The 13393-nt window shown below is 39.9% G+C and overlaps 1 protein-coding gene across 3 annotated transcripts in view; it reads left to right on the top strand.

The window, feature by feature from the left end:
• TBCE (tubulin folding cofactor E) overlaps window positions 1-8682 on the top strand; it is a 32017-nt gene extending 23335 nt beyond the window's left edge. For all 3 annotated transcript variants that reach the window (XM_072141252.1, XM_072141255.1, XM_072141253.1), the window contains exons 12-17: window positions 1322-1474; window positions 2372-2525; window positions 3242-3310; window positions 3759-3818; window positions 6140-6231; window positions 7594-8682. In XM_072141252.1, coding sequence (XP_071997353.1) covers window positions 1322-1474; window positions 2372-2525; window positions 3242-3310; window positions 3759-3818; window positions 6140-6231; window positions 7594-7686 — 621 coding nt within the window. In that variant the 3' untranslated portion in view covers window positions 7687-8682. The remainder of the gene's footprint in view (window positions 1-1321; window positions 1475-2371; window positions 2526-3241; window positions 3311-3758; window positions 3819-6139; window positions 6232-7593) is intronic.
• The last annotated feature ends 4711 nt before the right edge of the window (window positions 8683-13393 follow it).

Genomic DNA, 13393 nt, shown 5'->3' on the forward strand with positions numbered 1-13393 from the left:
TGCATTACATTTGGTGTGCATATACAGTGCGGTGAGCACACATTTGTCTCACCACACTGTGAATGAGCCAGGAGGCTGCGCCACAAAAAATAACCAGGTCCTATTCCAGCAAAGCCGCTCAGCTTCCCAATGGAAAAGGTGAGCAGCGCTCAACTCTTCTTTCTCCAACTGGTTCACGGCACACGTCTGCTCAAGTGGATGTGTGCATATGGCCTAAAAGTGTGTGTGTATGTGTTTTGACTCTGCACAGTCACTCTCTGTGACTCGGAAACACCATAGACCAAGTTTTGACCCTAAATTTTCACCCCATGCTTTCCAAAATCCACTTATTACCCACCATATAAAGGAGCCATTGTCTGCTGCTGTGGCAGTTGGAAGCTGAGACATGATTGGTTGCTGTTCTGCCACAGGTCATTGAGTATAAGGCACTTACGTACTTACATAATTATCAGAAATGTCTGAGGTAAAACTATTCCTGTTGCCCATGGAGATCAGAGATCAGCTATAAATTTATTAACAGCTGTGGGAAAATGAAACTTCACCTGTGGTTGGTAGCCATGGGCAACTAGAACAATTTTGCTCTCAGACACTTCTGATAAATCTCTCCATAGACAAAATGACAGTCTGAGACAGAGACAGTCACTGGAATGGGAGTGCCCGAGATGGACAGTCACTGGAATGGGAGTACCTGAGACGGATACTGGCAGGAACTGGCAGTGCATTTCCTTCAACATAAATGAAGATTTGAGTTTTTTGGTCTAAATATACAACATATTTTCAAAGAGTGTTTCATTCTAACATTTTCCAAAGATTTATTAGTGGCATTGTTTCAAATTACCGTATATACTTGAGTATAAGCCGAGGCTCCTAATTTTACCACAAAAACCTGGGAAAACCTATTGACTCGAGTATAAGCCGAGGGTGGGAAATGCATTGGTCACAGCCTCCCCAGTATATAGCCTGCCGGATCCTGCCCAATAGTATGTAGCCTGCCAGACCATATCCCCCAGTATATAGGCAGCCCCCTGCCCAAGAATATAGCCAGCAGTGGGGGAAGCCGGGAAGGCGAGTTTTGATATATATTTTTTTACTCGCGTATAAGCCGAGTTTGGGTTTTCAGCACATTTTTTTTTGTGCTGAAAAACTAGGCTTATACTCAAGTATATATGGTAATCCTTTTTTTAATTAAAATTATTGTATTATTTGTCATGTGACCCATGTCACGTTTGTCAGTTACAGAGTCTGGCATTCAATAACTTAAAGTCTAATCTTTGCCTAGCGGGAATATGTCCTCTTACTTTAATTTTTTAATTTTTTGCAGTGGTCCTTTATCAATGAACTGAACAAATTGAGAAATTTACAGTCTTTCAATTGCCAGAATAACCCTCTCATGGACTCTGATAAAAATCCTGAAACAATCAGACAGCTTATTATTGCAAAGATAGCAAGGCTAAAAGTTTTAAACAAAACTGAGGTAGGTGTTCATTATTGTATTTTAATGTTTTATAAAAATCTACCATTAAAATCAAGAATGATAATCCTGGGACATTTATTCATAGATCCAGACACTGTGACTGTGGTAATCTTCTTAAATTGGTTATACATGGCCTCCTTCTAAACTAAACTTTTGAAAATGAGTCAGAAGGACTATAGGGGGCGTTATCCGAGCCGCTTCTTGCTGTAGCTTCACAGGCTGTTAAACAGTGCAGGTGTACTTTCCCCCTCCCACTGTGCACTTAAACTTACTTTGCGGCAGTGAGATTACATCAGGCAGATGGAGGGGAAGACAGCCTGTGAAGCTACATCTCAGAGGGGCTCTGTTTTAACTCCAAGGAACCCTTCAGGGTTATTATCATAATTTTTAAAGTTGATTTTAGACGGAAGGATTACCACAGTCACAGTATCTGGATCTAAGCAAGTGTCCCGGTTTATTATGCTTGATTTTGATGGTATATTTCCTTAAAAATGTGACAAATTATTATTGGAACCTATTAGTGGGGGGCTTTTATTGGATCCTCGGAGCAGGCAATTTTATAATGTTATGCTACTTTAGAGGGGGCTATATATCACAGCACTTGTCCCTTTCTGGCACTCCTATTTATTTAATTGGAAGGCACCTGGAAATGTTTCAGCAGCTTTGCTGGTACAGTGGGACTGACACTTTCTGTTATTTGGATCAATGGGGGGTTCCAGCTGCTTGACACAAAACTAAAAATATATACAGTTATATTATTGGCAATTTCAAAATATTATGGCTTAATAAATAAATGGGGACACAAATTATGCTGTGCTCTTGCTTATATATTTTATATTGCATACAAAATTTGGAAAAAATACTGTTTGATTAAATAAGTTTGTTCTGTCATAACAGATTCTTCCACAAGAAAGAAAGGGAGCTGAACTTGACTACCGAAAGATGTTTGGGAATGAATGGCTAAAATCGGGTGGAAATCAGAACGCTGACCTGAATAAACCATCCCTAGAGTTTCTGCTTGAACATCCACGATACAGTGAACTTATAGAGAGTAAGTTGGAATTTTTCATAATCCTCTGAAACACCTCCGTCTGTACATGCGCAGATACAGTGGAGACTACCAGCTCGTTTCCAATGCTATCTGTGTATGCAACGCTTCATGCCGCATCATACGCATCGTGCGCAAACTCTGTAGTGAGTTGTGTACCCAGGTCATTGCCTTGCAAGCCGTGCGTGTGATGTAGCGCATGCGCAGATAGCAGTAGAGCCGGGCCGACTCTCCTCGCTGTATCTGTATCGTGTCCAGAAGGAGGTGCTGACTACGCAAGCTTGTGATTCATTTGGGGAATAGAATAAACTGAAAAGTTGATTATACAACTAATCTGTAAGACAGACATTAGAATTTATATTCCCATGCTCACTCACCATGGTAACAGTCCTCCTATCAGTAACTCTTTAAAGACTTGTTGTTTTGGAATTTAATGTCCGGATCCTAATTTTAACTTTTGAAATACCGAATAGCAAATGGGAATTAAAATTTTCCTCAGCAGGACAATTTGTTGATGTAACTTCATCACAACTGAGCTTCATTCTTCTAGATGAAATTTTACACAAAAAATCAATAGTATGGTATTACATTGGTCCTCCCAGTGTATTCAATATGTACGTTTCTGTACTTTACAAAATCACTTTTTGAACTTGTATTGTTCTTAAAATACTTTGATAAAAATTGTTTAAAAGTTTTGACTTTCTTGTTCTTTGTTACAGAATATGGAGCACCCGATGATGCAGAATTTAGGCAACAACAGCCTTTTGCCTTGAAAAATCAACTGCTTAGTAAGTTAATGCCTGCAATACATATTATGTTCCTGTTTTCATTTTCTATTGTTCATTTATCTGGTTTATGTTGTGAACTCGTAATCTGTCCATACAAACCTATGGCAATTATCTAGTGTCTGTGGCCTATATGCAATTTCTGTTTGAAGAGTTGGAACCTGCATCAGAAGAAAGTGAAGCAGGGTTGAGAGATTGATGGGCTGTTGGCGCTTTGTGTTTTACATGCTTTATACTGACCCAATATAAAAATCCATTAAAATCTTCTAAAGTCTAAATGGGTTCCAATTTATTACTATTTACACTCCATAAGGGGCTGCAGCAAATTTTAAAATGATGTACTGTCGGAAAGAACTGCTAATTGTATTTACAGTAGTATAAACTGTGTGTCACAAGATGGCAGAGTTTTCCCAGTTGATAAATGGCGTTATTTTCTTATTTTGATTTGTAGCTCTGACTATTCTGTGCCCCGATAAACCAGATCAGAAGCCTATAAAAAAGAAACTACCAGGTCAGTACAAAATGTGTTCTCTCTCCCTCCACACATATTACATTCTGATAATGTCTTACTACCAAAGAAGTAGCCTGTCCACTGCATCAGACTTGTCTCCTGAAAAGTGCTTTGAGAAGGATGAATGCATGATAATGGTGGTTGACTGCATTTGGATTCACCAGTGCTTATACTGCATTGGACCAGGTGCTGCAGTTGCCGTGAGATCACAATTCTTTCTGCACACGTGTAAAGAACGTGTGCAGGAAAATAAGACAAGTAGGAATGACAGAATTTCATCTATCAGCTAGGTTTACCTTAACATTGTAAATACATGTTTTCAGCAGATTGGACCTAACAGTGTATTGTCAAACTTCAAGGTATAACCTAATTCTCCTGGATACATTAGATTAGATGCAGACTTTGAGTGGTACCAAAGTACATGTGTATTTTTTGTATATCTCACTCTATTATAAGGAGTCCGTTTTCCAAAATAGCACTTAACAACACTCTGTCTGTGAGAAACACTTCTCTGTTCTGATGAATACAATATGAAACTTTTTTGCTTTAATTTCTAGCATTGTGTTTGGAGAAAACCAGATACTTCTCATCACTTGAAAGATGACTTAGGGCAAACAATTTGTGTTGCCCGAAATGAGTCATCCAGTATGGATGTCAATACCAACCTACTAGTTTTTTAACATGTATTAAATACATCAAGAATTTTCAATTGTGGTTCTGGGATCTTTCTACGTTTTTTCAAGCAAGACTTCTCATCACTTGCCCAATAACATCTCTAGATGGTAGAGAATGGTTTAGATAGATTAGGACTTTAAATTGGACAGAAGGTTCACCTACCAACAAGCCAATGGCACTAGTCTCAGGACAGCACATAAAAGCTTTGGTACATTAGAAAAAGCTCTGATTCTGATCCTTATGGCCTCATTCACACGACCGTCTGGGGTCCCATAGACAGCAATGGTGGCCCAACAGCAGCGCGGCAATGTTACCAGCGGTGAACCCCATAACGGAAAATAGCGCCAAAATGTCTAAAAACGCCTCTTTTTTGCCATTTTATATCACATTAAAAATGTAATAAGCATAAAATGGGGTTAGAAAACCAAGAAAAAGGCTGGCACAGCGCTATTATGGAGAGAGTCTTCTGGTAAGTTTAAATTGTTTATTCCAAAAACTGTAAACGCGTTTCGGGCGGAACACCCTTCTTCAAGTACAAATGGAAATAGCTCTCACAACATGCAGGACCAGGGCGCCCGCTCTCTTCTACTCTCCTGCCACAAGCTCCAGCCCAGCGTCTTCTGTGCACCATGGACATAGACGCTATGAAGTAATCACACCGGCCATCGCCCAATAAACATGACAGGAGCAGAGAAAACAATACGGAAAGAGATGCTGGGACTTTTGGTGCAGATTTTAGTAGACTTACAAAAGAGCGATAAAAATGCGCATATAAAACTCCAATATGGGACGCCAGCTGCACGCTCTCGCCCGACCCTGGGTGACACCGGTTTAGCCTTTGCATAAAGCGAATACCGGCAAGCTGTTGGGCAGCTTTTGGAGTATCTCTACTCTCGATTTAAGCTATTTAAGGTGAGCGCGATTCTCAGGGGGGGTGGGGGGTACTGTCCATACCCTCCCTCTCTATACATATCCCTTGGATATTTTAATTTCAATTTAATTTACTTTTTCCCAATTTTTCCTACAATAATACACGAGGTGCCGTCCTCTTGTTTTGCCTCTCTTTTTTTTTTGTTTTCGTTATAATAAAAATGTAATAAGTGATGAAATGGTTGTACAGTCAAAATGGTTGCAATGAAAATGTCAGTTCATCTTGCAAAAAATGACACCTTACACAACTCTGTACACTGAACTATGAAAATCCTATTAGCTACAGAAGATGGCAAAACTAAATTATTTGTTTTCATACACAAGGTTTTAATTTTTAATGTATTAAAACAACTTTAAAACTTTATAAATTTAGTATTCCTGTGATCATACCGAGCCAATCAATAAAGGAGATGTATTATTTGGAGCACATAGTGAAAGCCGCAAAAAGTGAGTTTACAAGAAAATGGTACAAATCCGTTTTTTCACCAATTTCACTGCATTAGGAATTTTTTTCCCGCTTCCCAGTACACTGCATGGAATAATAAATATCATCACTAACAAGTACAATTTGTTACCCAGAAAATAAACCCACACACAGCTCTGTTCATGGGGAAATTAAAAAGTTATAGATCTTTGAAGATTGAGAGCGAAAAAATTACGAAAAAAGGCTGCGATGCCAAAGGGTTAAATATCTTTTTTTTTTTTTCATCCCTAAGATTCTATGACTGTCCAAAAGGTAAAGGGTTTGCTTTATCGCCTGCTCAAGGTGCCTGGTTCAGAACTGAGACTATCATATGAAAGTTCCAAGGTAAGAAATATTTTTTTTTCTCGATTGGTTACAGGGTTTAGATCTTGTAATTGAAATGGACACACTTTGTAGTCAGAACCCTTTGCTAATCATGTAAAAATTATGTTGTTAGAGGATACATAAATGTGATAGACTATGCCTGTTAGTTAAAAAACACATTTTTAAAAACAAATTTTCCAAAATCAACAGTGTTGTTTGTGAACATAAGGCATAACACAGTGTCGGGTCATTGTGTGACTTAAAGGGGAATATTTATCAGGGCTTGAAAACTTCCTGAAAACTGGCATACAAACCCTTAAATAGGCGCAGTTCCGTGTTCAGAGCCATGAATTGTGCACTCTTCCCTCCAAGTGGTCGTGGCGGGTGTCTGGGCGTTCCTGCGCACTGGCTACAGCCTGTCCCTGGTCAGGCTCAGGCTGCAGCACAATTCTACACCAAGCAGGACTTCGAGTTGAACTGCACTGTCACCAGGGGAAAACATAGGGCCAGCATATTATAAATCTCCCACATAGTCTCGATTTTCATCAGCTCTCATCTCTGCAGCCTTGTCTGTGAGTTTTCAGTCCACTTTAATCTTCTGGGAGGAGACTTTTACTACTGCTCCCATTCCCTCCTCCATAGAGCGTCTAAACTTGTTGATAGTTTTATAAATTTCGGCTTGCTGTTACACCGAAAAACTTATTCAAAAGATAAAAGGGAGCATGGTAAGAGTCACTCCAAATAAAGAAGCACTTTGTTCTGATAAGATATATTACAATCTTTCTTGTATTTATTTGTACAAGTAATTATGTTACTAAAAACTCATCCTGGTAAAAATATTTGTTAGAAAAATAACAAATGGGATTTTCAAGGAAAGGTTTAATATTTTTTTTAACATTGGAAACCCTTCCAAATTATAACAAAGTGTTAAATGTGTATATTTTGTTATGACAACCTTGAAATGTTGTGAAAATGAGAGCTGGCCAAGAGCGTGCTGTTCTAGACCATTGGCTTACAGGGTTTTGAGGGGGGAGGTAAAACGGGGGAAACAAGGACCCAGACCCTACTGTAGTATGTTTTGGGAATCAAAAATGGAAAATGAAAAATGAAATGATAAGTGCTTGGGATGTTGAAATGGTGGGTATTATGGCACCCAGTAACCTCCTTGCATCCAGTCTACACCTCAGAGTGTATGGGGTGGTACAGATAGCTTTATTTGGGTAACACATTTCTTTCATGTGTCTTCAGGACATAAATTCTTTGAAGCAGTTCTGGTGTGAGACCCTTACAGCCAGAAACCCTTCATCATTTTCTGAAACCTTCTCAGAAACCTTGAAATGTTGTGAATTACATTATTTTATATCCTCTAACTTTCTTTTTCAGATGGAAGGCAAAGAAATTGAACTAGAAAATGACCTGAAGACACTTCAGTTTTACTCTATGGAAAATGGCGACTCTGTCCTGGTCAGATGGTAAAAGAAGGACGGAATATATGAATCTATAAACCATGCAACTCCTAGCCTTGCAGATTGTTTTACAATAATATTTTAATGTTCTGCTACCTTGCAGAATTCACTCGTGTCATTCAGTTGTTTTTGTATTGACGCAATGATATGCAATTTAAATTATTTACCCCATCAGTGGGGTGTTCTGTATTTTAAAATAAACTTCAGTGTGAACACGTGATATTATTATATGGGTGTTCCATGCACCATATATTTTTTTGCTCTGCCTTTTATACATATTGTAAAGGGGTAAATGAGTGTAAGGTCTTGGTAGCTTTTTTTTTTTTACCGGATTTAAAAGCTTGATAAATGTGGCATATGAGGTGTTAATGTATGCTTGGGGTTTTAAGCCTTTTTGGTAAAAAGTCCAAATTGTTTTCGGAACTGAGTATTATCATTAAGTGTTTATTACATCAGGAGGGGGCTGCCATGAATTTCTGCCTAAATGTAAAACTTTTTAAAAAGTATTAAATGAGGTTGGAAAAAGACCTTGGTGTATCACGTCCAACCTATTAATCCTACATTATACAGTGTTTATCCAGAGGAAGAAAATGCCTGCAATACCAATAACAGTTGGCTCAATGTAGGGAAAAATTCCATCACAACCCCCAATATGGCAGTCAGAATAACCCCTGGATCAACAGAAACTATTTACAAAAAGTTTTTCACTCATAAGATGTGATATTATTACTCTCCAAAAAGGCAGACAAGGCCTCTTGTGAATATGTTCAAATGATCAGCTATTGCACAGTAAAGAAGCTTTGTCCAGGCGTAGACCTGGTCACAGGCATAGGTATAAAAAGATTTTTGGAAAGATTCATATATTTGTAATGAGGTCTCCCCTCAGCCATATTTTTTTTCCTAAGCTGAATAACCCCAAGTTTCGTAACTTGTCATTATATTCTAGTTTAGTCTCTTGCATGAGTACTCTCCTCTAGACATAGGCATTTAATTTAATTAATCTAAATGCCTAATTTTTCCAATTGCATGTTATTAGACAAAAAATTACCTTTGTGAAGATAATTTCCCATAAATATAGCCATACGGTCCTATAGAAATGAGATTGTCGTCCTTCGATACGGCCACCACCACAACTCTTCCAGCAGTGGCCAGACATGCATTATTGACGCGCCTATCCACCTGGATTCGGTGTTCATATAATATTTATGCATTAAAAAATATATATATATATAATATATACTTATACTGTGTGAGTGTATGTGGTGTGTATGCTGTATATATTGTAAGTGTGTGTATTTGCTATATGTATGTATATATGGTGTGTTTATTCTGAATGTACATGTAAATGTGTGCGTATAGGTGTATGTATGTATGTATGTGTGTAATAGTATATAAAAGGGAGTGTAGAACTTTATAGGGCACATTTACTAAGGTCCATACGCCACTTTTCTGTCGGACTTTGCACGTTCTTTTAGGTGCAAACCGCTTGCACAGGAATTTAAGAATAGTCCGCGCCACATGTGTCACACGCGATCCCTTTGTGTCGCGGCTGCACTAGTCATCATGCGACACAAATTTCTGCACTGAAGTGAGCGTTCGGTGCTCAGTCGGACAGTGTGCCTGATTTAACATGCAGAGTCCAGAAGAATTGTGTTGCATGCCCCAGGTTAAAGGTGCACCAAAAAAAGTGGTGCACTCTGTCAGAGCAGTGCATGAAGAACAGGCGCCACAAATTATGAATCTGGTGCCCCCTGCACACTACACAAGCAAACTGCACATAGTACAGATTGCACTGTTCTTAGTAAATTTGCCCCTATGTGTGTGTACAATATATAAATGTGTGTATAAATGCAAGTGATTTTATAATCATGTCTGTACAAATATGTATATATTTTTTAAGGGGAAGGGGTGCCCCATGCAGAAATCTGCTATGGGACCCAAGCTCTCCTAGTTGTGCCCCTGATGGTGCAGGTGTGTCATAGAGGGCAATATTTACTGCAATTTATTTTCATCATAACTGTTGTTTTAGGTTTTCTAAGCTTGCTCCTCTCTGAAAAACACAATTGAAGACAATTGTCAATGCTGGAAACAAAATATTTGGGCAAATGGACAAAAACGCATTTAGCTCCATTTTAATTTTCTGTAACCATAGTTGACAATATCGATTACTAATCATATTACTCAAGGGAACAGTGCAGGGCCTGAGAGGCACAATTATCTCGTGAATTTGTGTGTTATGGTTTATAGTCTGTCTTTTAACCCTTTCAACCAGCTATAGGGCTACATACATCCTAACATATAGCAACTTAATAGTGTGTCATATTAAAGAAAACCAATAGAAAATGTGGTTTTTCAAATACAACTCTCCACTCTACGTGCTACGGTTTAGAAGATATATATATATATATATATATATATATATATATATATGTTTGAAGTGGCGCCCTACCCCCTCCTGTCAGCTGAAGGCAGAATGGGGAAGTGTCTGCTTGTAGACAAAGCTTACAGTTTGCAGATACATGGGCACTCTGCATGTGTAGCTCAACCTGGGGAAGGACATTCGATTGACACTTTACCAAGATATCTTAACAATATGTACAGTAAAAGTTTATTAAACTTTGCTGCTTATTAAAGAAACTTTAACGGTGGGCAGGGCTTAAGCAGGGAATTTGTGCAAATGTGGGTTGTAGAGAGCTCCTGCAAAATCTGAAGATTTTATCCTGCTTTTTCTAAGTTGGGGGCAAAATAAACTCACTTCATCCAGGGTGCCCATCCCGTCACTTGCCACCAACTGTGCAGTACAGTGCAATCTGTCACCATAACCAGTCCAGAGAAAGCATTGGGCTCCATTCCCTATACCTGACTACCCTGCTGGGCGATCGGAAGCTTCACAGCAGAATTTGGGGCCCTAGGAAATCATGGGGCGGCTCCGGGGGATGGGGCATACTTGCGGCCTGCATAAAATACAAACCAGGACCTAAGTTTAAGAAGCGACCGACCGGAAATGCATTCCTCCTGTAGGAGGCTGTAGGAGCCTCTTCTGCCTATAAGGAGGCTTGTAGTGTACCCTGCGACTTGCTGCTACATAGGAGGACTGTTTCACTGGGAGCCTGCATCAACATCCTTCACTGTCATTGGGCCACAGACATATAGCAGTGCCCTGCCACGGGAAAGATCTTCTGCATCCTTCAGGTACCCCTCCACTGCAAGCTCCCCTTCTCCCTATTCCTGCTATTTGTACTGCCCCTTAATTCTTGAGCTGTTTCTGGCCACCAATAAGCAGTCATCAGGTTGGCTACCAGTCCTAACAGAAAAAGGTTGTCTCTCTAGATTGTTGGAGGATATTAATTACTTTTATAACAATAATTAGACAATTCCCATGTTGGCAGCCTGGGTTTCTATGAAGATGTTCCTTAGAGGCATCTTTATTAGGAAAATCTCCAATACAGACGGCCCCTTACTTAAGAAACAACCAACTTACAGATGACCTCTAGTTACAAACGGACCTCTGGATATTGTTAAATTACTGTACTTTAATCTTAGGCTACAATAAACAGCTATAACAGTTACCACAGGTGTCTACAATGAAGCTTTATTGTTAATCCTGGTTCTCATGAGAATCCAACATTTTTAAAATCCAATTGTCCCAGAGACCAAAAAAAATTTGGCTGGGGGTTACTATGATAAAGTACACTCACCGGGCAACTTTATTAGGTACACCATGCTAGTAACGGGTTGGACCCCCTTTTGCCTTCAGAACTGCCTCAATTCTTCGTGGCATAGATTCAACAAGGTGCTGGAATCATTCCTCAGAGATTTTGGTCCATATTGACATGATGGCATCACACAGATTTGTCGTCTGCACATCCATGATGCGAATCTCCCGTTCCACCACATCCCAAAGATGCTCTATTGGATTGAGATCTGGTGACTGTGGAGGCCATTTGAGTACAGTGAACTCATTGTCATGTTCAAGAAACCAGTCGGAGATGATTCCAGCTTTATGACATGGCGCATTATCCTGCTGAAAGTAGCCATCAGATGTTGGGTACATTGTGGTCATAAAGGGATGGACATGGTCAGCAACAATACTCAGGTAGGCTGTGGTGTTGCAACGATGCTCAATTGGTACCAAAGGGCCCAGAGAGTGCCAAGAAAATATTCCCCACACCATGACACCACCACCACCAGCCTGAACCGTTGATACAAGGCAGGATGGATCCATGCTTTTATGTTGTTGACGCCAAATTCTGACCCTACCATCCGAATGTCGCAGCAGAAATCGAGACTCATCAGACCAGGCAACGTTTTTCCAATCTTCTACTGTCCAATTTCGATGAGCTTGTGCAAATTGTAGCCTCAGTTTCCTGTTCTTAGCTGAAAGGAGTGGCACCCGGTGTGGTCTTCTGCTGCTGTAGCCCATCTGCCTCAAAGTTCCACGTACTGTGCGTTCAGAGATGCTCTTCTGTCTACCTTGGCTGTAACGGGTGGCGATTTGAGTCAATGTTGCCTTTCTATCAGCTCGAACCAGTCTGCCCATTCTCCTCTGACCTCTGGCATCAACAAGGCATTTCCGCCCACAGAACTGCCGCTCACTGGATGTTTTTTCTTTTTCGGACCATTCTCTGTAAACCCTAGAGATGGTTGTGCGTGAAAATCCCAGTAGATCAGCAGTTTCTGAAATAGTCAGACCAGCCCTTCTGGCACCAACAACCATGCCACGTTCAAAGGCACTCAAATCACCTTTCTTCCCCATACTGATGCTCGGTTTGAACTGCAGGAGATTGTCTTGACCATGTCTACATGCCTAGAAGCACTGAGTTGCCGCCATGTGATTGGCTGTTTAGAAATTAAGTGTTAACGAGCAGTTGGACAGGTGTACCTAATAAAGTGGCCGGTGAGTGTATACAATTCCGACTTACATACAACTTAAGAACAAACCTACAGAAATCTTGCACGCAACCGGGGGACTGCCTGTATTAAGAATAATTCCAGAGCTTTCAGAGAATCCTTATGTAGGGAAGTTGATCCGGCAGAAGAAAAATACATGGCTTCTCCCACTGATCTAACACAGAGTAAAGAGCGGGGCATCTCTTGGCTGTTCTGGCGACTGCTCAAAAGGGCTCTTTTCATATTGCAGCTTTGAGGAATGATTCGGGATATAGTGTCATAACCTAGTGAAGTCAGAGAAGTGCTCCTGGCCTTTTAACTCTCTCTATACGCCTCTAAAGTATTCACTAGTTTTTGAACAGTTAGGCTACATTCACACAATGTATGCATGCCATACCGTAGTACGGCGGGCATACATCGGCGCCGGGGAGAGGAGCAGGGGATGAGCGATGCTCTCAGTCACCTTCTTTGTTTTTAACTGTAAATGAAATGTTTTAATATCGTAATTAATAAAAGTTTAAAGATTTTTATACTGGAAATTCGTCATTTGTATTCTTTGGTTAAATTCACAATTTCACAGTAGAATTGAGGTTGTTGGATAAACCCTTTGCCTAGCTGCTCCCATTATGTATATTTCTTGCTGAGTATTAGTCCAACTCAAGTCTTGGTGCTATTTTGCACTTGCAGAATATATTAAAGGATACCTGTCATCAGGTCTCTGTCACTATTTCTGTCACCACTACCTGTTGGAGCAGCTCACAAGGATCCATCACAGCCTTTATCTAGTCAATTCATACATTAATCATTCTAAAATCAACTTTTCTTTA

This window comes from Engystomops pustulosus, chromosome 3 (assembly GCF_040894005.1).
Source record: "Engystomops pustulosus chromosome 3, aEngPut4.maternal, whole genome shotgun sequence".
NCBI lineage: Eukaryota > Metazoa > Chordata > Amphibia > Anura > Leptodactylidae > Engystomops > Engystomops pustulosus.